This window comes from Arachis ipaensis, chromosome B8 (genome assembly GCF_059453495.1).
Source record: "Arachis ipaensis isolate K30076 ecotype BB chromosome B8, ASM5945349v1, whole genome shotgun sequence".
Lineage (NCBI taxonomy): Eukaryota > Viridiplantae > Streptophyta > Magnoliopsida > Fabales > Fabaceae > Arachis > Arachis ipaensis.
Window position 1 is genome coordinate 55,992,271 of NC_142443.1, and position 24,671 is coordinate 56,016,941.

General features: G+C 35.0%; 2 protein-coding genes and 1 pseudogene across 2 annotated transcripts; 1 reads left to right on the forward strand and 2 right to left on the reverse strand.

Moving 5' to 3' along the window:
- Positions 1-13,714: 13,714 nt before the first annotated feature.
- On the forward strand, positions 13,715-15,029 carry LOC107614126 (putative glutathione S-transferase parC). The gene is made up of 2 exons (XM_016316351.3): positions 13,715-14,070; positions 14,512-15,029. Exons 1-2 carry the CDS (start codon positions 13,744-13,746, stop codon positions 14,863-14,865), a joined length of 681 nt encoding a protein of 226 aa, XP_016171837.1. The 5' UTR covers positions 13,715-13,743; the 3' UTR covers positions 14,866-15,029.
- A 1,193-nt stretch (positions 15,030-16,222) lies between these two features.
- LOC107614356 (putative glutathione S-transferase parC) lies at positions 16,223-17,925 on the reverse strand. Its single transcript, XM_016316567.3, has 2 exons — positions 17,530-17,925; positions 16,223-16,799 (listed from the first exon to the last, which is right to left on the reverse strand). The coding sequence occupies exons 1-2, from the start codon at positions 17,866-17,868 to the stop codon at positions 16,452-16,454; spliced, it is 687 nt and encodes a 228-aa protein (XP_016172053.1). The 5' UTR covers positions 17,869-17,925; the 3' UTR covers positions 16,223-16,451.
- Positions 17,926-22,705: 4,780 nt separating this feature from the next.
- Positions 22,706-24,096, reverse strand: LOC148548175 (glutathione S-transferase 3-like; annotated as a pseudogene).
- Positions 24,097-24,671: the final 575 nt, after the last annotated feature.

The following is a 24,671-nucleotide window of genomic DNA, read 5'->3' on the forward strand; positions in this document are numbered from 1 at the left end:
ATTTTATCCTATTAGTAATGGAGAGATATTTCAAAAGAATCTCATCATTGGAGATTGAATCCCAAAACAATTCATCACTTCGTAACCGTATGGGAGATAAATTTTTAAATGATTGTTTAGTAACATACATAGAAAGAGAGACATTTGATTGTATTGACAATGAAAAAATTATGCAATCTTTTCAAAATATGAAACCTAGAAGAATGAAATTCTAAATTATTTGTTATTATGTTGAATTATTATTTTATTATTTTAATTTATTGGTTAAATAATTTAAAGAATAATCATATTTTATAACATCATAGTATAATTATAAAAATTATTATTATATTATATATATTTTGTCCCCACTGATAGAATTTTCTGGATCCGTCACTGCTTTATTGGAAACTGATTTGTTCTTGAACTCGTTGGAAAGGGTTGACGATTGATTTGGTTGGGACCCGAAAAAGGTGGCAAAGTCCAAGTTTTTTGGGAGATGCTGCTAAAATTTCTATAAAATCCGAGACTTTACTTGAAACGTTATTTTAAAAACAATGAATTATGCTTTGAATTATATTATTGACAAATGAATTATGTTTGAACTTACAGCATAGACTTAACTCTTACAGTATGAAAAATCAAACTCTTACAGCATAGACTTAACTGAACTTATGCTTGGGACATGTTGGTCATTCATACTGTCTAGGAAAAACTTTTAAGATTTTACAAGAATGAAAAAAGGTTTTTGATTTTGAGGAATTAATCAAGTTCTCTTTAAAAAGGATTTTTTGGATTTTTGAATGTGAACCTTGGTATTTGAGAAGATACATAAGATGAGCAGTGATCGCTGTACTTAAAAATAGTTTTATTTTACATATCTTATTATAGCAATTCTGTAACACTATAGTGAGAACCAGCGAGGACGATGTTCTCACTCCACTACAGGTTTTTCCTTTTTAGGATATGGGCGACGAAGTTCGGAAGAGCTTATAAATTTCTGTTTATTCGTTATTTTGTATTATCTTAGTTATTATTTTTCCCTCGCCTTTATCTTTATCAATTTTGTAAGAAGGAAAGAAATTTCTGATATGTATGTTTGTAAGTTATTGTATGTGTACATATATATTAAAGTATTGTATATGGTCTGTATGTATATATATGTATATGTTTCCAATGAAAAAGTATTTTTGAAAGGTTATGCGATTTTTAGTTTAAACAGGCTCCTAAAATAGTAATTAAATATGTTTAGAGTCATCGTAATACCCAAACTATCAGAGTGGCGCAGCCGGAAACGGAATATTTTGATAGTGACGGTGTTACATTTTGGTCCCTAACATTTAGGGTCAGAATCGAAACCGTCCCCAACGTAATTTTTTATTTGGAATCATCCTTAATATTTTATTTCGTATTAAAATCGTCCTTTTTAATAAAATTTTGATTTTATTACTAAATTATCCCTATTCTAATAAAAAAATTATAAATTAAAAAAAAGAAAAGAATGCGAGAGGGAGGGGAGAAAGGAAAAGGGGAAAAGATGCGGGGGGGAGGAAAATGGGAAAGGGAGTGGGGGAAGGGGGAGGGGGACGGCGCCGGCGAAGCTTGGAGCCGCCGTTGCCGTCGAGAATCAGAGCTCGCGAGGGAAAGAGGAGACGCGAGCCAGAGAGAGCTTGGCTCGTTCCGCGTTGGGCGGCGCGTGAGGAAAGAGAAAGGACGAAGCACGAGGCGGTGACGGAAGGGGAAGAGGCACGGGCGGTGCCGGTGGTTCTGCTTCAGCTTCTGCATCTGCTTCTTCTTCTTCGACTTCTGCATCTGCTTCTTCTTCTGCATCTGCTTTCAATTCTGCTTCTACATCTGCATCTGCATCTGCTTCTTCTTCTACTTCTGGCTCTATGTCTGCTTTTGCTTCTGCTTCTGATTCTGCTTCTGATTTTGATTTTGATTTATTATTTTTTTATTTCATTGTTGTTGTGTGTTAATTTTGTTTTTGAATTTGATGTTGTTTCTGAATTGAATAATGTGTTATTGTTGGTGTTCTTGAATCTGATTATTAGTATTTGATGGAAGTAAGGGAGGTAGTGGTGGTGGTAAAGGTGTTGGGGGTGGTGGAGGGTATTTTTGTCCGTAAAAAGTTAAAAGGGCAATTTTAATACGAAATAAAACGTTAAGGACTATTCTAAATTAAAAATTATGTTGGGAACGGTTTCGATTCGGACCCTAAACATTAGGGACCAAAACAATACTTACCGCTAATAAATAAAAAGAAATTTATGGGATCCATTACACCTGATATTTTTTCTTTTTTTTCTTAACCTTAACTTTATAAACACACACCTCACCATTCCTCTCCCCGACAAAGGGCCGCCACCACTGAATCGCTGACGAGCTTGAGGAGAGAGAGAGAGAGGGAGAGAGAGAGAGATCGAATAGAATCGAAGAGAGAGAGAGAATGCAAGAAGAAGGAGAGAAAAACAATGACAGCTGAGGAGGATGCCTCTACCGCTATCAACTTAACTGACGAAGAGAAAAGAGACGACAAAGAGCTTGAGGAGAGAGAGAGAGAGAGAGAGAGAAGGGTTGGTGAGCTAGATGCTCTAGACTCGCCAGAGTTGTTCTTGTTTTGCTCCATCACTGTCACGCTCTGATCTTCCTTGTTCGCCAGAGCTGGAGCTCACTGCTGAACTGCACTCCGCAGTTGGAGTCATTGATGTTCAACTCTCCCTTGCTATGATTGTCGCCTTCTATCATCATTGTTATCTTCTTTGTTTAGTGTTGTCGTTTTAAACTCCTCAACAACCACCATGGGATTTCAACCTTCAATTTGACACTCCACGCTTGATCTCGTCTGTCTCTTGGAAACAAATTGTGAGTAAGCTTTACATTTATAATTACTTTTAATTTATGCTATTATGAGCTTTTAATTATATTCATAAAATTATAACTAAAAAATTTTAGTTTGATTAGAATAATTGATAATTTATTTTGTGAAGTGATAAACCTCAATTTTGTGGTTTATCTTGTGCTTATTTTGGGGAATTTTATCACCTTTTCTCATATTTATTCAATGAAATAGCATGGTTTTGTAATTCTCCCTAAATTTGTGCTTAAGTGTGAAAATATACTTTTTAGGCCTTAAAATAGCTAAATTTAACTCACTTTAATTCCATTCGATGCCTTGATATATTTGTTAAGTGATTTTAGGTTTAGAAGGTAAGGATTGGATTGAAGGAATGAAGGAAAAGCATGCAAAGTGGGAGAACTCATGAAGAAATGAAGGAACTGCAAAGCTGTCAATCCTGATCTCTTCGCACTTAATCGATCATAACTTGAGTTAAAAAGGTCCAAATGAAGCAGTTCTAGTTGCGTTTGAAAGCTAACATCCAGGGCTTCAAAATGATATAAAATTTGTCATAGTTGCTTTGCGTTTAGGGACGCGTACGCGCACTGTACGTGTACGCATCAATGTTGCACGTGATCCACTAAAAAGCAACTCGTGGCCAGCAATTTCTAGCTCATTTTAGGCCCAATCCAACTCATTTTTGATGCTATTGATCGCAAGGAATGAAGGGAGAATGAACCAAGTAGTCATAATTGAGTTTTCATCATGTTGTAGGTAGAATTCTAGAGAGAGAAGCTCTCCCTTCTCTCTAGAATTTAGGATAGTTTAGGTTTAATTTTCTTAGATCTACTTTCAATTCTTGTTTTGATTTAGTTTTCTCTTGTTAATTCCTTGATATTACACCTTTGTTCTTCTAGTTCTTGTTGTTAATTTCCTTTTCATATCACTTTTATGTTCATACACTCTTGTTGGGTTTCTATTTTCTTTCAATACAAATTTATGTTTCCATGTTCTTTTATGTTGATCTTAGTTGCTAGTATTGATTTCTTGCTTATGTTGGTGATGTGTTCTTTTAATTCTTGCATTTTATGATATTTACTTTTATTACACACTAGGTGTTTGATAGAATGTTTCCTTTAGTTTTTGAGTAGTTCTCTTTACTCTTGGCCTAGGCTAAGGGAATTGAGTGACCTTGAGTCATTGGGTCTCATTGAGTTGGTGATTTGAGAACCCTTGGTGATCAATTTGATACCCATTGACACTAACCCACTACTAATCTAATTAGTAGATAGTTTGGGACTTATGGGTTGATGTGATCAAACCTATTTGACGTACTTCAAGCCTAGGAGTAGATATTACGTACTTAAGGCTTTTGGAGTTAGACTTATGGGTTGGTCCCTCATAATTATCAATGTTTGGTTTGTAGACAAGGATGGTGATCTCAATTTTCCATGTCTTAGCCAAGAGTACTTTTCCTTTATTTTATTAGTTCTTGTCATTTTACCTTCTTGTTGTTTACTTTTCTTGTCAAACTATAAAAACAAACTCCCCTTGCATTTTCATAGCCAATAATTGACCACTTCATTGCAATTCCTTGTGAGACGACCCAGAGTCTAAATACTTCGGTTCATTCTTATTGGGGTTTGTACTTGTGACAACTCAAATTTTTTATTGGTGGATTATTTGTTGGTGTAGAACTATACTTGCAACGAGAATTATTTTGTGTGAAATTCTATACCATCAAAGAATTCGCTTCATCAAAATGGCGCCATTACCGGAGAATTGCAATGGTGTTATATTGTTGGCTATTGTGAATATGTGAATATGTTTGTCTTTTTCTTGTTTGTTAGTTTTTGTTAAGTTTAGGAATTTGTTGGTTATTTTGTTAGCTTTTGTTTTTATTTGCTATTATGAATTCTCATCCCTTTGGCTATGAGTTTGGTTACAACTATGTTGTAGGGAATATAAGCTCCAATGGGGATATGCATCAAGGATTTGGGAATCAAAGATGGGAGGAGCCTCAAGGGATTGATCAATCTTATTGGCAACAACCCCCTCTGGTTTCTTATGGGTATAATTCTAATCCTAATGCATATCAATCTAATGGATGTGGTGACCCTTATTGTGATTGTCAACAACCACCATCACATGCCTATGAACCACCCCCTCAAGATGACTTTGAACCACCTTACTCACAAGCCCCCTACCACCAAACACCTCATTATGACCCTAATCCTTATCCACCATACCAACCACCTTATGAACCATATGAACCATACATAGAACCATAACAATTCCAACACAATTACTCCCAAGAACCACCTCAATATGCACCATCTCCATACCCTTCCCAAGATGAACCACCTTCCAATTATGAATCCTTTCTCTCAAACAATGAACCCTCTCTTCCACCACCGCTCTCCAATGACGCCCTCACGCTAGAACTAAGAGAGCTTGACTCTCAATTCTAAAGGCAACAAGAGGGGACGGAAAAGGAGTTTAAGGAGCCAGAAGCCAAAATGGCTATCATAGCGGAAGCCGTTAGCAATATGGTCTCATCCCGCCTAAGCCTATGTGATCAAGGCACTCCCATTGTTGAATGTGGAGAAGCAATCAAGGAGCATAGTGAGGGAGTGAGTTTAGAGCTTCAAGGTGAAGAAGAAGAGTTGAAGCAAGGAGTGCAACAAGAGGAGGAAGTTGAGATAATTGAGCCGAAAGAAGTGGTTGAAGATCTAGGAGATGTTGGAAGTCCATGGGAATGTAACATTAGAGAGCCCTCTTTCAAGAAGCTTGATATTGATGTTGAGGAGGGTGTACAACCTCCAAGGCATATCATGGTGAAAAACTTTGAAGAGGTTGATCAAGAGATGGATTCAATCATTGACGAATTCTTATGTGTAATTGAATCCCCTCGCATTGGGCTTGACATGGAGATTGAAAAGGAAGATACCTCACCTCCCATACCCTTGGTAAGTAATAAAGAAAAGATTGAATTAGAAGGAAGCTACCAAGAGGAAGAGGTTGAGCAAGAAGCAAGCTCCATCATTGAAGATGATTCCACACCAACCAATGAGTCTTTTGGAATTGATGAATCTCCCTCATTGTGCTATGAAATTGATGACAAGGAGGACCGTGCACAACCTCCAACACATGGTTTGAGCAATGAGAGGTGCATAGAAGAAGTTGGTGAGCAAAGAATTGAACTTAAAGAAGCTTGCAAAGAGGTGGAAGTTGCAAAGGAAGACCACAAGGGAATGGATCTCGCATTGGCTAAGTGTGGGGAGGTCCCCCTTCCTAAGTCACCATCATCCAACACAACATTCAAGTGGGTAAAACTTCTATCTCTAATCTTTACTTTCCCACTTGAATATGGTTTGATTGAAAATGATGGTCAACTTAGAGCCCTTTGTGAAATTAAGAGTTAGAGAGAATTGTGTAGTGGTTGGAAACATCACTCTAAGTTCATGATGGTTGCATGCTCGAAGTTGAATAGCAATGGTTGGTGGAGAACCAAATTTCATGGGTCTAGGAGAGTGTTTGGATGTTTAATTGAAAATTCACAAGCCTTGTCACCCAGATTTAACTATGGCAGTCAACAAGAAGATGGGTGCAAGAACAAGGTTTGGGACCCCGGAATCCATTTCAACAATCAAAACTCTTAGGGCCTTATCATTTACTTAAGCTTACTTGAAGGCTTTATGCGCCTAATTTGGGATCCCGGTGGACATTGGAGATGCAAATATTGGTGGGGATTCAAGGATGGATTCAAGCATAAGCCACCATAGCAAGGACCCCATCAATGGTCCAACTTAAGGACTTTAACTAAAAGTGCTAGGTGGGAGACACCCCCCCATGGTAAAATCTTTCCTTTTTCTCTTTTGTAAATATTGGTAAAATTAGCTTAATTTCATGTTTTTATTGATTTGTTGAGTTTAGTTGGTAGTTTAGTATATTGAATAAGGTTTTATGGTATTTTGATAGTTGTTTGGAGGGTTGGAAAGTTTGGTTTGGTGTAAAAATATGAAAAATTTTGAAAAAAAAAAAAACAGAGCACCAATCCACGCATACGCGTGACCCAAGCATTTTCAACCATCCACGCACACGCGTCAAACCTCCCCACACTTAAACCAAGCATGTCCTCATGCTAAGAATAAAGAAGGACAAGAAAAAGGGTATGAACATTTATTCAATGCAAAGAAACTATATGCACCTATCTATATGAATGCAACTATATGCAAAATGATTCTACCTACTTGGTCAAAAGCAAATCAATCTCCAAGAACATATATGAACAAGTGGGGGCTGAGATCATATGACGACTCACAAACTCTACCAATTCACATATCAAAAGAAGTTCAAATAGACTCGCAAGAAGAAAGCTCATGAAAGCCGGGAACAAGGATTGAGCATTGAACCCTCACCAGAAGTGTATCCGCTCTAGTCGCTCAAGTGTATAGGGTCGATTCACTCAATTCTCTTCTACTCATGCTTTCTAAGATTTGTTTTTTATCTAACAATCAACAATTATTCAATGCATGCATACATTCATCATGAGGACTTATTCATAGGTTGTAATGGGACTAGGGTAAAGGCAGGGATGCTTATATGGCTAAGTGAGCTTGAAATTTGAATCTTTGATTAACCTAAGTTCTCACTAAACACATATAACAACCTATACAATTCTAATACAATACCTAGCTACTCATGATTCTCACTTTTTCACACACTCATGCATTCTCTTTAATGCATTCTCTAATACAATTCTATTTAATATATGAGCATGTACCCAATTCCCAAAATTTTCAATCAAAAATGCAAAATACACTTTTACCTCAACCAATGTCCCAAGTTTTCCATACCCAAATGATACACACTCTCACTAGCCTAAGCTAATCAAAGATTCAAATTAAGGGACATTTATTGTTTTTCACTTAGGGGTAGTGATGTGCTAAAATTAAGAACAAAAGGGATTAAATAGGCTCAAAGTTGGCTAACAATGGTTGATGAAAGGTAGGCTATTTGGGTAATTGAGCTAAATGAAATGATGGTCTCAATCATATAAATGCATGTATACATGGAATAATGGACATAAAGAATCAAACAAATCAGAGATTACAATCATAGAAAGAGAACAATGCACACAAGAATGGAAAATAAGTGGTTATAAGATGTAACCACACCATAAGGCTCAAAACTCGCATGCTTGTGTCCTTAGCTCAAAAACCATGTTCCAAAATAAATTCTTCAAGCAAGTTCAACAAGAATTTTTTCAAATTGGTAGGGTGCCCTAAAACAATTTTTCTTGGAAGAGAAATTATCACCCTAACTAAGTAGTCCTAACATAGAAAGGGAGTGGTAAAATATGTACAGATTTTAACTATCATGCAACTTATCATGCAATGCAACAACTAACTAGCAAAGGAAATTAAGAATTGGTGTTGAAAGAAAAAGATTGTTACCCATGGAGGTCGGTCGGACGACCTCCCCACACTTAAAAATTTGCACCGTCCTCGGTGCATGCAAAGAAGAGCATGGACGGGTTGCTACAATTGATGAGTTTCTTCAAATGGTTGTGTGTATGAATTTATTTGTTGCCCCATTTAGAAGCTTTTACATTCGTTTTCTTCTTGGTGGCCAACCTAAAAGGAAAGAGAAAGAAGGATAATTAAGCCTATAACAAAGATATCAAAGCAAAAGAATATAGGCGGGGCTAATGCCAAATAAGAGTAAGGGTCTCACTTACATGTTAGCTACGCATGTAAGTGAGAGAGCAATATAGGCAAAGGGCATATCAACTAATACTTGATGCAAGAGTAAAGTCAAAGCATAAGTGAATAACATGAAGAGCATGTCGAGCATTAAGTTCAAACAAGAAGGAGTGGGTCATGAAAGACATGTAAGCTCATATCAATGCACAAAGGATACAAGGATCATCAAAGGTTAAGCATTGAATTAGAAATTTCATTATCCATCAATATCAAACAAGTCTAGAAGCACCAAGATTAACCAAGAAATTCTCAACAATTGAGTAAGTGAGTAACAGAATTCAACACCATTATTAAAATAAGAAACTTAAGGAAGAGAATAAGAATAAGCTATAAAAACAAAATTAAAATGTAATGAATAAAGGTATACAAATGCAATAAATAAAAGAAAATGAAAGGTGAGAGAAAAAACTCTTTTTTTTTTTGAAATAGAAAGGAAGATGAGAAAAGAAGAAAGGTAGAAAGAAAGAAGAAGGAAAGAAATGGAAAGAAGAGAAGATAAGAAGATGGTTGATGCAGGGCATGCCACGCGTGCGTGTCAGTGACGCGTGCGCGTGGAATGGTGAAATGGGTGCGACGCGTACGCGTCGGGCACGCGTGCGCGTCGATGGGTTATATCGAGAGCGACGCGTACTCGTGAGAAGCTTTGCACGAAAGGCACAGTGCGCGCGCGCTGTTCGCGTAATTCTCGGGAAAATGGCTTGGTGGTGAAAATATGCAATCCACGCGTACGCGTGCATGAAGCTCATACTTTAAGAAATTTACGTAAGACTACATATATGTTTGATAAAGTTTTGCATTATTTTAGAATATTCGATTTTATTTGAATGTGTTTTTGAAATATTGAAGTATTGTTGGTACTCACTTATGTACTATGAAATTGTAAAACATGTTTGAAATTTCTTTTAATTAAGAAAGTATGATTTAAAAGGATTTTTTTATGAGAAAATAGTATTTGATTTGATTTGATACTTGATATATTGGAAGAATCAAGAATATGATATATTTGAAACTATATGTTTTGAATTGGTTTGGGAGACTCATATTAAAAAATCGTAGTTCACGTCGGTAATGATGTTAACCTAGATGCATCTGACTCAGACCTCAACTAGTAAGAGTGTTGCTAGCCTAACGTGTAGGCCACATGTTGGATCTATTATTTTGTATGGATACACAAGAGAAAAGGGCTACTCTTAGAGGTGAAGCTGCCCAAGTGTGCACTATTTGATTTGATTTCTATACTGAGAATTCTCTTATTGATTTACTTATTTGTATAAATTATTATTTTCTAAATAAAATTACTTTGATAATAATGTTTATATGGTCTCATGTGAATTATAAATGTATTGTCTAGTCACAGAGTTGCAAAACTCACTCTATTTTTCTAAAAAATATTTTTTAGGAACAAAGATTCGAATATGTAAGACTTTTTATTCAAGAATAATGATCTGCATTGAGTACACATTCTTTGTCGAGTTCCTAATTAAACATTACATATTCCATATGTCATAGGCAGATCCAACCATATTAATCTATTTTATGTTTTTGTTAAAAAATAAAATGTGTAACTATTCATTCTAATATTTATAAATTTATTAAAAATATTTGTAACTTTTTTATTTACCTTATATTCAAATTTATTAGATTTGCTAGAAAATTATTTTTCTGAACGCCAATTATTTAGGCTGTAACAATAAGACGTGGAGGTGCCACTTTTCGGGATGGCATTTATCAATAACTACAGGTGACGGTGGGGTGTAATGTGGGTGCTGTGAGCGTTGCATTGTTGGTGCTCGGTGGTGTGGGTGTTGAGTGTTGCGTTATTGATATTGGTTGGCATGGGTGCTGTTTTTTGAGGGTTGTTTTATTTTGGCGCGTGAATAATTTGTTAAGTAGTCAATACCAATTGTATTTGTATACGTATAATAATACAATTACTGATTTTAGTGGCTGATTTTAATGTACAAATAATATTTTTGAATTAATATATATTAAATAGCATCGTTAATTAACTTGTTTTATATTTATTTAATTTTATTTTATATATATTCACTCTCATTAAAATTAACTATATTTTTCAATCATACACAATTTTTAAAATAAATATTGAATTTTGTTAAACATTTACAAATTAAGAAGAAGATAAAAATATCCTTTATCAATCACAATATATATTTCAATAAAGCTACCGTCCAAGCAATTTATCGACCAGGTCCTAACTAAGTTAGACACGCGCGTTTCTTTTTTTAACGCAGCCGTCATTGTCGTCTTCTTCTCTTATTTTATTTCTTCTCCTCTTTCTTTTTCCTCCTCATAGTCATTCTTCAATATCATTATCATGGTCATCTTTTCATCTTTTTCTTCTTTTATATATATGTTTAGAAAACTAAAGCACAAAAATTTTGTTATACAGTACAAAAATTTTAATGCATAATACAAAATTTTAAATGACCATATGCTTAAAACATTGAAATCCAACCAACAAAATATGCATAGTACAAAAAATTTGGTACACAACATAAAAAATTTAATGCACAATACAAAAATTTTAGAAGAACTATATATCCAAAATATTGATACCCAACTAACAAAATATATATAATACATAAATCTTTGATGCACAATAAAAAAATTTTGATGCACATCAGAAAAATTTTTGAAGGACCGTAATTAACTTTTTCAACCAACAAAATATATTCATAATAAAAATTTATGTGCACATAAAAATTTCAGTGCTATGAGTAAAAATTCTTGTGTCATGTATAAAATTTTTTATATTATATCATTAAAATTTTTATTATGTGCAAAAATTTTTATGTTTTGAGTAAAAAATTATGTGTTATATCAATAAATTTTATACTCTTTAACAAAAATTTCTATACGAAAAAAATTTGAAGAAGGAGAAGCGATAACACCTGCACACAATCTTTTTTTATTGACCTTGTGTTAATTTAGTTGAATTTGGCTAAAAAAATGTTTGCATATATAATATTATTCTATATTTTTTTTCTTATAATTATATGATGTAAATACTTGAAGAATGTAATAAATATTATCAATTAATAAATTATTAAAATAAAAAATAATTAATTAATTTAATCAAAAAATAAAATAAAAAACACTTATCATAGAATAAGATTTTATATAATTATTTAGTAATAACTGAATTAATCGATTTAATAAGTGAGTCAACAATTAAACCAGTTACTGATGAATTTAGCATGACCGTACCATGTCAATTACAGGTTTATAATATCCATGGAAATTCAACTTATTTGCTGACGCGTGGGATTACGTACTAACTCACAAACATGAGCATAGCAAGAATCCAACAAAGTAGTGATGGTATATACTTGCAAGCAAAACCCTCAAGCTTGGACCACTCCTACACTACAATTTTATTTTTCACCTACTCTTTTGTTTGTTGCTATTCTTCATTTCTTTGTATTTCTGTCATCTGCTTTTATTTGTCTTAATTTTAATTTGTTGCTTCAGTTTTCTTTATACTTTTAACTAAGTGATTTAAACAAAAGAATAAAAAAAGTTCACTACCGTACCCTAATTTCTTGATATATAAAAATTTATTATTCAATAATTCATAGTATAAAAATACTTTGTCCTAATAAAATGAATCTCTTAGAAGAAGTAAAACGAAAACGATTTTTGGCCGTTTTGAATCCTGTGACAGTAAGAAAAGACACAAAGTAGATTATGTCAAATGAAAAAAACAATGCATAGAAAACATCATCGTCGCCACCAAGGACACAATGCTATTTTTTTGAAATGCTTATTAAAATTGGAATAGTTTATTTCTATAATAAGCTCCAAAATCAATTATTTTTATTTATATTATATAAAAATTAAAATAATATTGTATTATACTAAGATTTTGGCATATAGTATTTCATACTATTGCCAAGTAATCCTAACAACAAGATTAATAATTTCTTATTCACTCATCCTATGAGAGATATATAATTCAATAGAACTTGACAATAAAAAGCACATTAATGATAAACATTAATTTTTATGTTATAACCAATTTATTTTGGATAAATGATTAAATTCGTCCTTAAAAAATTATTCATTTTTTGATGGCGCTAAAATGAGTTAATGTAGCATGTTAAGTGATATATATATATATATATATATAGGAGTCTTAATTTTTTTTCTTTTTTTATCAAAGATAGGAGACTCGAACCCGCAACCTTTTAATTGAGTATGGAGAGACTATGCCATTTGAGCTATAACTTATTGGCTACTAAAATTTTGAAAGATATGTGACTCGAACCCGCGACCTCTTAATTGAGTATGGGGAGTCTATGCTATTTGAGCTATAACCCATCGGCATATAGGAGTCTTAATTGACTATTAGCATAATAAATTTATGAAATTAGATTAAATGAAAGTCTAATTGAAAAGAGAACATGAGATATTGGAATTCTTCATTTTGGGATTTATTTGATCTAATTTCATAAACTTATCATGTTAACGGTCAAGTAAGACTATTAGCTAGATGTGTGTTGTGGTATCACTTAATATGTCACATCAACAAAATTTGACGCCGTTAGCAACGGAAGTAACGAAATGACTAAGATAACTAATTTAAAATATTTAAAGGACGAATTTAATTAAAAAAATCTTTCAAAAACTAATTTGGAGAATATAAATAACTTTTCAGAAACTAATTTAACCATTTACTCAAATTATTTTATAAATTAAAGTTAACAACACTTAAATCTAATTAAAATGATGATTGTTACAAGGGTAATTATCATCTTGATTAAGAGATCGAGGTCATTGTTATATGTTATCTAATACCATATGAGTATATGATATTTCTGATCAAAATTAAAGTAATTGCACACACATAATTGAAATAATTTCTTTTTATTCTGTGAGTTGAAATATAAGAGGAAATTGAAAAATTTTTATGGATTTCATAAGAACTTTAGTTAGAAATTTTTAAAACATTAAACTACTAACAAAATTAATATATCAATTAGTTTTAACTTTTAATAAAAATAATTATAAATTAATACAAAGTAAAAGTAATTTATCTAAAATGGCCTTTACATTAATTTCATAAAAAATTACACTATATCTAGTTGTCTATAAATTGAGTGTGCCATCAAAATTCATCATCATCGTTGAAAAACAATGGCAGAAAATGATGAAGTAATAATGCTGGATTTCTGGCTAAGCCCATATGCGAGGAGGGTCCAAATAGCACTAGAGGAAAAGGGCATCAAGTATGAGATCAAAGAAGAGGACTTGCCTAATAATAAGAGCACCTTACTCCTGCAAATGAATCCTGTTTATAAGAAAGTTCCAGTTCTTATTCATAATGGAAAACCCATTTGTGAGTCACTCGTTGTTCTTGAGTACATTGATGAGGTTTGGAATCATAAGTCTCCTTCGTTGCTGCCTTCTGATCCTTATCACAGAGCTCAAGCTAGATTCTGGGCTGATTATGTTGACAAGAAGGTACTTTTTTTTTTTAGTTTTTTTTTTTCAATTATGTTATATGTACAACAAAAATATTCATTAATTAACCACTACATAAGGAAGGAATACGTATTTAGGGTTCATGAAAAAATTTTGATTATGTTTTTCTAACGTTCTGGTAGTCGGATTATTTTATTAGACAAATATGTAAAGTATAATGATTAATTTTGTGTGTTTAGGAAATATTTTTGTAACTTTTTCCTTATATAAGCTTAACATTATATATGCAGTCAACTAATCATATCTTGATATAAAGGTGATTAGATTCTACATTTTCACTTTATTACTAACTGTTTTTACTTTAGAAGAATTTGATTCTGCAAATTTAATAGTGATAAACCATTTATTTTGTTATTTTATAACTTCTCTCGCTTTAAAAACTTTTTTCCTTATCGAATAACCCTTAGTATGATGAAGCAGATATACGACAATGCTATGAAGTTTTTCAAAACAGAAGGAGAAGAGAAAGAAGATGGAAAGAAAGGGTTGATCGAGGGCCTGAAAGTAATGGAAGAACAAGTTGGAGGAGACAGGACATATTTTGGTGGAGACAACATTGGACTTGTAGATGTGATACTTGTCCCATTGTTCAGTTGGTTCTACGTCTACAAATTCACTAACAACTTGAATTTTGTGAGCCAAGAAAGCTTCCCTAACCTCTTTGCTTGGGCCAAGAAGTGCACTGAGAGAGACTGTGTGTCCAAGTGTACTCCTAAGGAACAAAAGGTCTTTGAGCATTTTCAGCAGAGGAATCTCTTGAATTCTGATCAGTGAAATTCATGTATGCCATGCTTCTTTGTTGGGTGTTTTTTTATAATAACGGCATATATGGCACTTTGGTGTGCTATGCTATTTGTTTTGCTGCTTATTTGTATGCCTTTTAGTTAGTTTGTATTTGAAATAATAGTAAACTATCATTTTTACCCATGAAAATTTTAAACGCCGACAAATCTATTCACGAACAAAGAGAAATTACAGTTGTATTCATAAAAGATGAGTTTCATATGACAAAATTATCCAAACATTGAAAAATCACCTAAAATCTCCAAATTGCCCTTTTTTTAACCCTAATCTCAACCTCCTTCTTCCAAATCTCAACCATCCCTTTATTCTTTTTATGGATTTCATCATTTCTATCACTAACATCACCACCACTGCCACCACCAACCGTCAGTCTCACCTTCCTCCTTCTTTACTGTCGCAACACCACCACTACCACCACCACCAAGCTATGCTATACTCCATGCAACTGAGAACACTCCTGAGTCTATGACACCTGGATTTTTTCATAAATTCACTCGACGTCCTACTTTTCTCTCTAGCTACTAATGCACCCAAGCTTCCTTTCCACCCTGTCCCGTTCTCTCTCTCTCTCTCTCGCTCTCTCTCTAAAACACTTAAACGGCAATCACTTCTCTCTTCAACTTCACTTCCCTCTCTTTTTGCGATTCCTGGTTTACGTTCTCTTTTCGCTGTTACTGCTACTCTATAATCTCTCTCCGGCATGACTACAATATCTGTACTCAAGTCTCACTGCTACCTCCAAGATTGACGGTGGAGCAGCGGTGATTGCGGTTTCTCAGATGGTGGTGGATTTGGATTTTGACATGGCTGGTTTTGAAATATCGTAACCCTCTATGTTTTGGAGAAGAAGATAATTGCAAAACAAAATAAAGAAGAAGGTCAAGTGAAACACGTGCTACTTTGCTGTTGCCATGCTCGATCATTATTGTCGTTGGTGTTGCGACAGTGGAAAAGAAAGAAGGTGAGGCTAACAGTTGGAAAAGGATAATTCGGAGTTTTTAGGTGATTTTTTAATATTTGGTTAATTTTGTTATATGAAACCCATCTTTCATGGATACAATTGTATTTTTTTTTTCGCGGATAAATTTGTCAACGTTTAAAACTTTATGGGTAGAAATGATAGTTTACTTTTTATATAATTAAGTTAAATCTTTCCTTTTGTTTTGATACAATTTTCAATAATAATTCATCATTTTGGTTAGAAAATTAAAAACTTACTTATACAAATTTATAATTATAATATGCACAAAATTGTGAGTTTACAAAAAAGAATATTTTTTTGTTAGTCTTAAAAAAAGAAAAATACCATCACCGGAATCGTCTACTATGGCCACAAAATGAGTCTATATTCAAACTCCAAACATCAAAAGAACAGGTGATGAGCCACCATATATGCTATACACAAGTGAGTTCATATAATTCAATATGTAGATAGTACTTAACTATTATTACTAGCTATATAACCAATGCAATTTGGAAATTGGGGGATAGATGTTGTGGGAAACAAATATTATTTGCTCTATCTACTTTGATACATGAGTTCACCAGAGCTTTCCCTAGTCCATCAAAAACTTATTCTTGTAATCCAAAACAGACTCATAAACTTCCTTCCCATCTGCAAGAGTTATAGAAACACTTTTTCTCTTCATGCATCTATTAGCCCATGAGATGATATTTGGACAAAATGTCTCAAGTTTGAAGTTTCCAAACATCTCATATGTATAAAACCAGCAATAGAAAGGGATGAGAGCAACATCAACAAACCCAAATTGCTCCCCTCCAAAATAAGGCTTGTCCCCGAGAAACTCCTCCAATTGTTTCAAGCTCTCAATGAAGCCCTTCTTAGCCAACTCTTGCTCATCTCCCTTGGAATTAGTCCATATTCTCCTAGAAAAATGATACACCTGCATTGATTTTGGAGAAAATTACATTGCTACATCGTCATTAGGTGATATTGTACACTAACATTTTCTAGAATCTAGATTATATATCATGGCACTTGTTAATTTTATATTTTGTAAAAATATAATGTTAAATAATCAACAAAATTTATTATTTTCAGCAACACATTTAATTAAATTTATTTAAACACTAAAGACTAAATTCTAGACCGTAAGCTCTAAATCCTAAATTGTAATAGTATATATAAAAAAAAAAAGATTGGCTCAAAATATTGCCTAATATTAATAGAACGTATTCATTGCTTAACATTTCTTTATTTTAACATAGATTTTGTAGCTTCACATATTAATTCAAAACATGAATGTTATGTATGCGTAAAAGAAAGCGGTTTTGCTAGGTATACAATGATTTTTGTAAATAATGTGAATAATGGGTTTTAGAATTGACCCAATAAAGTAAAAAAATACTCCACCTCCAAATTATGTCATAAACCTTAATATTAGAATAATCATCTGCACACCTAGTGAATTGAATATCCAGTCATTATTAACTGTAAATGAGTAAATCGAATAAAAAAAATAACCATCCAATTAAAAATAATGAACATAATCATCTGCATACCTATTAAATTGAACATTCAACATATCTATTATTCACATTATTTACTATTCTCATTGTCTATTTATAATTTTCCAAAAGAAAGTGTGAAGAACTAATGAGTCATCAATTTACCTTCTGATCTACAAAATCAGCCCAGAATCTGGCTTGCGCTTTGTCATAGGGATCAAAAGGAAGCAACATTGGAGCATTATTATTGTTGTTGTTCCAAACCATATCAATATACTCAACAATTATGAGGGACTCACATATTGGTCTCCCATTATGTATAAGAACTGGGATTTTCTTTTGAACTGGATTCATTTCTAAGAGCAAGGAGCTCTTGTTGATAAGATCTTCCTCCTTGTACTCATACTTGATTTCTTTCTCTTCCAATGCTATTCTTGCTCTCATGCCAAACATGCTGAACCCTGAGCCCAACAAAACAACATTATTGTTGCTATTGTCCCCCATTGTAAGAAGACTCAACAAGGGAAGTGAGATAGGGATGTAGCAATGCAAGAGGACAAAGCCTATATAAACCGTTAGATATTTTTGTGAGTTCTTAACTTGGACATAGGATAAGTATGAAAAAAGGTCAACAAGGGCGGCAACCAGATAGAAAACTAGACTATAGGGTAAAATATTATTTTGGTATTTGAGTTACGAAAAATGGTATGATAATTATATTCAACTATGTTATTTGTACATAAAAAAATTAATAATTAAATTAGTTATTTATATAATATATATATTAAAATACATAATAAATATTAAAAATAAATTAAATATACATAAATATATAATAATTAATTTTGTGACTAATTTTTAGTATATATATATTTTAATCATATATATTCAATTAAATTTATACTTTTAAGTCATCCATAAAATAAGAAAAAATTATAAAGCTGTGGCTGTGTTATTCTTTAGTTTCTTTACACCATTTTTATTTTTTTCGCCCTCAGTTGGATTATAATTTTTTTTAATTTGTGTTTATCATTAATTAGTGTGAAATTCTTGGATAGAAATGATTCCATCTCAACAACATAACACAACACATTCACAACCACTCACTAGAATGTAACAAGGTATTATTAGCATGGTGATATTGTCGTCTAGATTGGCCCAAACAGATTAGAAAAGCTGAAATGATAATAAGTAAAGCAAGTGAAATATTACAAAGCAAATACTATATAAGTATTGTTAGAAACAAGAGACTGAGAGAATAATATGAAAAGTGTATTATTGAGTTGTGATCGAAAGTACAATATACAAGAGGTATTTATAGCTGCTAAATGAATCAGAGTAATAAAGGCATAGAATTCTATAATTAATATACAGATATACTATATAAATATAGACGATACTAATTGATCCTAATTGATGCTAATGATTCTCTAACATCCCCCCTCAAACTCAAGTGGGAGCTAAGGATACCAACTTGAGTTTGGATAACAAAGTCCGAAAGCGAGTCGGGTGATGAGCTTTCGTGAAGATATCAGCAGTCTGATCCAGTGTCCCAACGGCAATGAGACGAACAGCATCAATAAGGATACGTTGTCGAACAAAGTGACAATCAATCTCAATGTGTTTGGTGCGTTCATGAAACACATCATTATGGGCAATCTGAATAGCACTGCGGTTATCACAAAAAACATCAGTAGGAGACGACTGAGGAGCACCCAGATCTTCGAGAAGCCAACGAACCGAGATAACCTCAGCAGTGGTGTCAGCGAGGGCACGGTACTCAGCTTCTGTGCTTGAGCGAGCAGTGAATGTTTGCTTCTTAGCACGCCAAGAGATGAGAGCGTCGCCAAGAAACAAACAGTAACCAGTAGTAGAACGACGATCAGTGGGATCACCAGCCCAATCAGCATCAGAGTATGCCTGAAGGGTCAAAGAGGAATGGGCAGAAAAATGAAGGCCATGAAATAGAGTGCCTTTGACATACCGAAGAATGCGAAGAACTGCCGCATAGTGAGTAGTACGAGGAGCTGACAAGAACTGGCTGAGGACATGAACCGGATAGGCAATGTCTGGTCGGGTGACAGTCAAGTAGACGAGACCTCCAACTAACTGGCGATAAAGTGTCGGATTATCCAAAACAGTGCCATCCATAGGGGTAAATCGAACATTAGGCTCAAGAGGAGTAGACTCAGTGCGACTATCTGTAATCCCAGCGCGAGCAAGAAGATCTGAAGCATACTTAGCCTGAGAGAGATAGATGCCATCATCGGTGGAGATGACCTCAAGACCAAGAAAATACCTGAGAGAACCAAGATCTTTCATCTCAAAGGTACAGTGAAGTGAGGCCTTGAGAGCAGAGATACCATCAACATCATCCCCAGTGATTATCATGTCATCAACATACAAAAGTAGAAGAACAACTCCACGTTCGCTTTTACGAATGAAGAGCGCATTCTCATGAGGGCTAGAAGTAAAACCAAGACTGCATATGGTAGTGCTGAACTTGTCAAACCATTCACGAGGAGCTTGCTTAAGTCCATAAAGTGCCTTGCGAAGGAGACAAACCTTATCAGAAGGACAAGGATATCCCGGAGGTGGTTTCATATAGACTGTCTTTTTCAAATCCCCATTAAGAAATGCATTCTTCACATCCATCTGACTGAGAGACCATTTTTTAACCGCGGCAATGGCAAGAAGAGCTCGAACAGACGTAAGGCGAGCGACAGGGGCAAAAGTCTCTTCATAATCAATACCATACTCTTGCGTACAACCTTGAGCAACCAAGCGGGCCTTATAACGGTCAATAGAGCCATCAGAGCGAGTCTTGATCTTGTATACCCATCTACTGCCCACAACTTCCTGATCAGAAGGAGGATCAACCAGATCCCAAGTGTGTGCTTTTTCAAGTGCCTGTAATTCTTCTTGCATTGCTTGTTGCCAATTTGGGTTTGAGGAGGCTTCTCTGAATGTCTTAGGTTCATGTTGATGAAGAATAGTAGAAAAGCAATGGTAATCAAGAAGATGAGGAGGTGGATTCCTTACCCTAGAAGAACGAGCGGGAGGAGGAGGCATGACGGTAGGAGCAGGATCATCGTCCGGTCTGGAATCATCGGGAGATGGAGAAGGCGGAGGAACAGGAGGCTGTGGAGGGTCACTCGAGATAGAACCTGTAGAATCATCACTAGGAAAAAGATCAACATTGGGGTTAGTAAACAAAGGTGACTGAGTAGTAGGAATCGACTCAAAGGATGAGAACCGAGAAAACATGTGGTGCTCCCAAAAGACAACATGACGAGATATACGAATACGTTTAGAAAGAGGATCCCAACAACGATAACCCTTGTGTTCAGTGCCATAACCAAGAAAACAACACAGTATCGAGCTCCGCCCATAGAGGCAGTGGGAGCGGGGCCCCAAACATCAGAGTGAATGAGATCAAAAGGAGAGCAAGCAAGAGATGAATTATTGTGAAAAGATAAAGCAGGTTGTTTGGCAGTTTGGCAAGAAATACAGTCAAAAGATTCATTCGGAACCTGACCTAAAATACCCTGAGATACAAGAGGACGCAGTTTTCCTAAGGAGGTGTGGGCAAGACGTTGATGCCATAAGTGAAGGGTAGAGGGAGAAGAAGCAGCACAGAGATTTGGTACAGGAGGAATATGAAGACTATCGAGTTCAAACAACCTTCCGACCTTACGTCCAGTCCCGATGATCTGTCCCGTCCGAGGATCCTGTACACGACAACCAGAAACAGAAAAGGTGACTTCAAAACCCAGATCAACAAGTTGACCAACAGAAATAAGATTGAAGTTTAATTTGGGAATGTAGTAAGTATCAGGAAGAGTAAGAGATGACTGAGATATAGAACCCTTGTGTGTTGCATGCAAGAGGGAGCCATTTGCAGTATTGACAGAAGGTCCATGTGTAGTTGCAGACATGGACGAGAAAATATTACGCAACGGAGACATGTGATTAAAGCAACCCGAGTCAAAGTACCATTTAGAAGTACCTGGAGGGCTCGATAAAGCAGCAGGGGTATTACCAGAAACAGAGAGAAGACGCTGTAGAAGAGATGCAATATCAGATAGAGAGACAGTGGTAGGTTCAGTAGTAGCAGCAACAGCAGAAGCAGGCGCAGGACGTGGTGGACGAGTAGGACAGGTAGTAAGCAAATGTCCCGAGAGCTTGCAATAACGGCAGAACAACTGTGAACAATGGTAGCTAATATGCCCTTTCTGGTGGCAAGTGCGACATTCAACAGAGGGACAGCTGGAGAACGGGTGCCCGAAACGGTTACAGTTGCGACAGAAGGCCCCCTTTCTGTCTGTGGTAGCAAAAACATCTGATTTTTCCATAAAAGTAGTCATAGAGAACAAGGAGAGGAGAGAAAAACTGCAATTTCGGAGCAGAAAATGAGGAAACGGATGGCAAAATCGGAAAGAGCTCACCAAAAAACCTTAGGGAGGGTCCCACTTGTCTGCCACGTCAGCGATGTGTCAGCGCCACGTCAGCGATGCGTCAGCGCCACGTCAGCGAGCGACGACACGTGGCAGCACCGGATAGGCGGAAGGGGGGCACGCTGGCGCACAGGTGGCACACGGGTCAAGGCAGGGTCGGGTCGGGTCGTCACGGGTCAGGGTTGCCAACCAGCTTACCGGGTGACACGTGGACGCTCCAGGGACGTCCGATCTGAACGAAGATCCAACGGCTGCTGAAGCTTCTGGATGAAAAAAATGGTGGTGGACAGCGATGTTCTGACGGCGCGTGGAGGCGCGTGCGGTGGTCTTTGGCGGCGATCTCGGCGGCGTTGGAAAGCTGACGGAGAGAAGAACACGATGATACTGGAGGTGACAAACCAAAGCGTCGGAAACAGCTCGAAAATTGCGATCAAAGAGGCATGAGTGGCAGCGGGAGGGAAGATCAAACTGGTCGTGGCAGCGACTTTCGGCGGCGCGTGGAGGTGCGTTCGGAGGCGGATGGCGACGGTTCTGGTTTCGTTGGAATCACGGCGACAAGACGAACAAGATGGTTATGGGGGTGACGAACCAAAGCGTCAAAAAGAGAACGAAAAAGGAGGCCAAAGAACACTGCCGACAAGGAAAAACAAAGGGGCTATGAACTAATATTCATCGGAAAAAAAAAGACCTAAGCTCTTGATACCATGTTAGAAACAAGAGACTGAGAGAATAATATGAAAAGTGTATTATTGAGTTGTGATCGAAAGTACAATATACAAGAGGTATTTATAGCTGCTAAATGAATCAGAGTAATAAAGGCATAGAATCCTATAATTAATATACAGATATACTATATAAATATAGACGATACTAATTGATCCTAATTGATGCTAATGATTCTCTAACAAGCATTTTGTATTCCAATCAAATACAAAATGCATAATTATTGCACAAACACCTTTCAATAACATTATACAAAATAGAAGTGTGCTTCTATTTTCCAAAGGCATTCTTTATGGCTTGTACAACATAATCATACACCTTCTTATCATCAACAAGTGACTTAGAAACAGTGTCTCTCTGCATGCACCTTTTGGCCCAAGCCATCAATTTAGGACACTCTGCTTCCATTTTGAAATTGCCGTAATTCTCAAAGGTATAAAACCAGCTATAAAATGTGATGAGACAAATATCAAGAAACCCAAAAGTGTCACCGCCATAAAATGCTTTTTCTCCCAAAATATCCTCTAGTTGCTTCAAATTAGAGATCAACTCCTTCTTACATGTTTCATGTTCTTCTCCTTCCGAGAGCCATAGTTTCATCCACGTATTATTATACTGCATTGATAAAGATATCCAATATGGAAAAGTCTATTTATCAATTATCATGCAACAAAAAATGTTAAATTCAAATATTAAAAATTAATTAAATTGCAGAAAATAAATGAGCTGTCAATTTTTTTGTACTGCCTGATTTGGAGTGTATAGCAATTTTTTGAAAAAAAATAATCTAAGAGATTGCAATTAAAAAATGTTTGTTAATTTTATCAACAATGTAAAGTAGACCTTTCTACTCTAGAAATAAAATTTCAAGACAAGTAGATAATCAAGGAAGAAAATCAAATCTCTCCTATATCTGAAGAAATTAAAGATGCAGCCCGGTACACAAGCATCTTGTGTTAAGGCAGGATTTAAGGAAGCGTCACACCCAAAGAATGTAGTATAAAAGAATACTGAATGATAGATAAGAAGATTATAATCTTTCTCTTAAATTAATGGAAATCACATATGTCAAAACAAGTGAAAGCAAGTACCTTTTGGTCAATGAAGTCAACCCAAAATCTGACCTGAGCTCTCTCATAAGGATCCGAGGGCATGATTGGAAATTTGTCATTCCAAATCTCATCAATGTACTGAACTATAATTGCAGATTCACATATTGATCTACCATTATGATCAGAACTGGAACCTTCTTGTGAATTGGATTCACCTGAAGAAGCAAACAACTCTTGCTCCAAAGATCTTGCTCCTTGTACTCATAATTGGCACCCTTTTCAGCCAATGCAATCCTAGCCCTCATACCAAACATGCTTGGCCATGTATCCAACAGAACAACCTCGTTCTCCATTTTTATTGTAGTTCCTAATTAAGGATCTAACAAAATTCAAGCTAAGGGATATAAGTTGTTCTGTGGCTCCACTCCTACTACTCACTCCAGTTGTTGACTACAAAAAACAGGGACAAAGTTTTATAACAGAAAAGAATGAAATGATGATGAAAGCGGTAGAAAACTTTGGAATTTCAAAAGTTAGAGCTTGGCCTTACTAAGGAAGGTATAATTTTGATGCACGTGTAAAGTTACAAAGTTTTCCATTCACATTCACTTTTTGGACTAATATTCACGCTATTAGGAGTGATGATCATGTAAGATAGTTATATTTTGTGGCATAAATAATTAAATATAAGTGTCAGATTAAATTTATATTTTATATCAATAAAAATATTTGAATAATAAATAAGTATTGTTCTACAAAGTTTATAGACAAAAATACTAGCAATATTATTGTCTACGAAAATAATTGTTTACAGTGACGCTGATAAAGCTTTAAAGTTGTATATATAGTTGCGAGATACATTTGTATCTTTCAACACCTATGAGACATTGACTTTTTGTTGAGTTAGAATTGATTTTGATATTAAGATATAATGACAAATATTTTTGTTGGGTTAAAAACTTAAATTTGTGCTAATGGATTTGTGAGTGTTGCAGGCCCAAAACTAAATAAATAATTAGCAAGTTTTAGCCCACATTGTTTATACCAAATTTTAACCCACATATAATAATTAGCA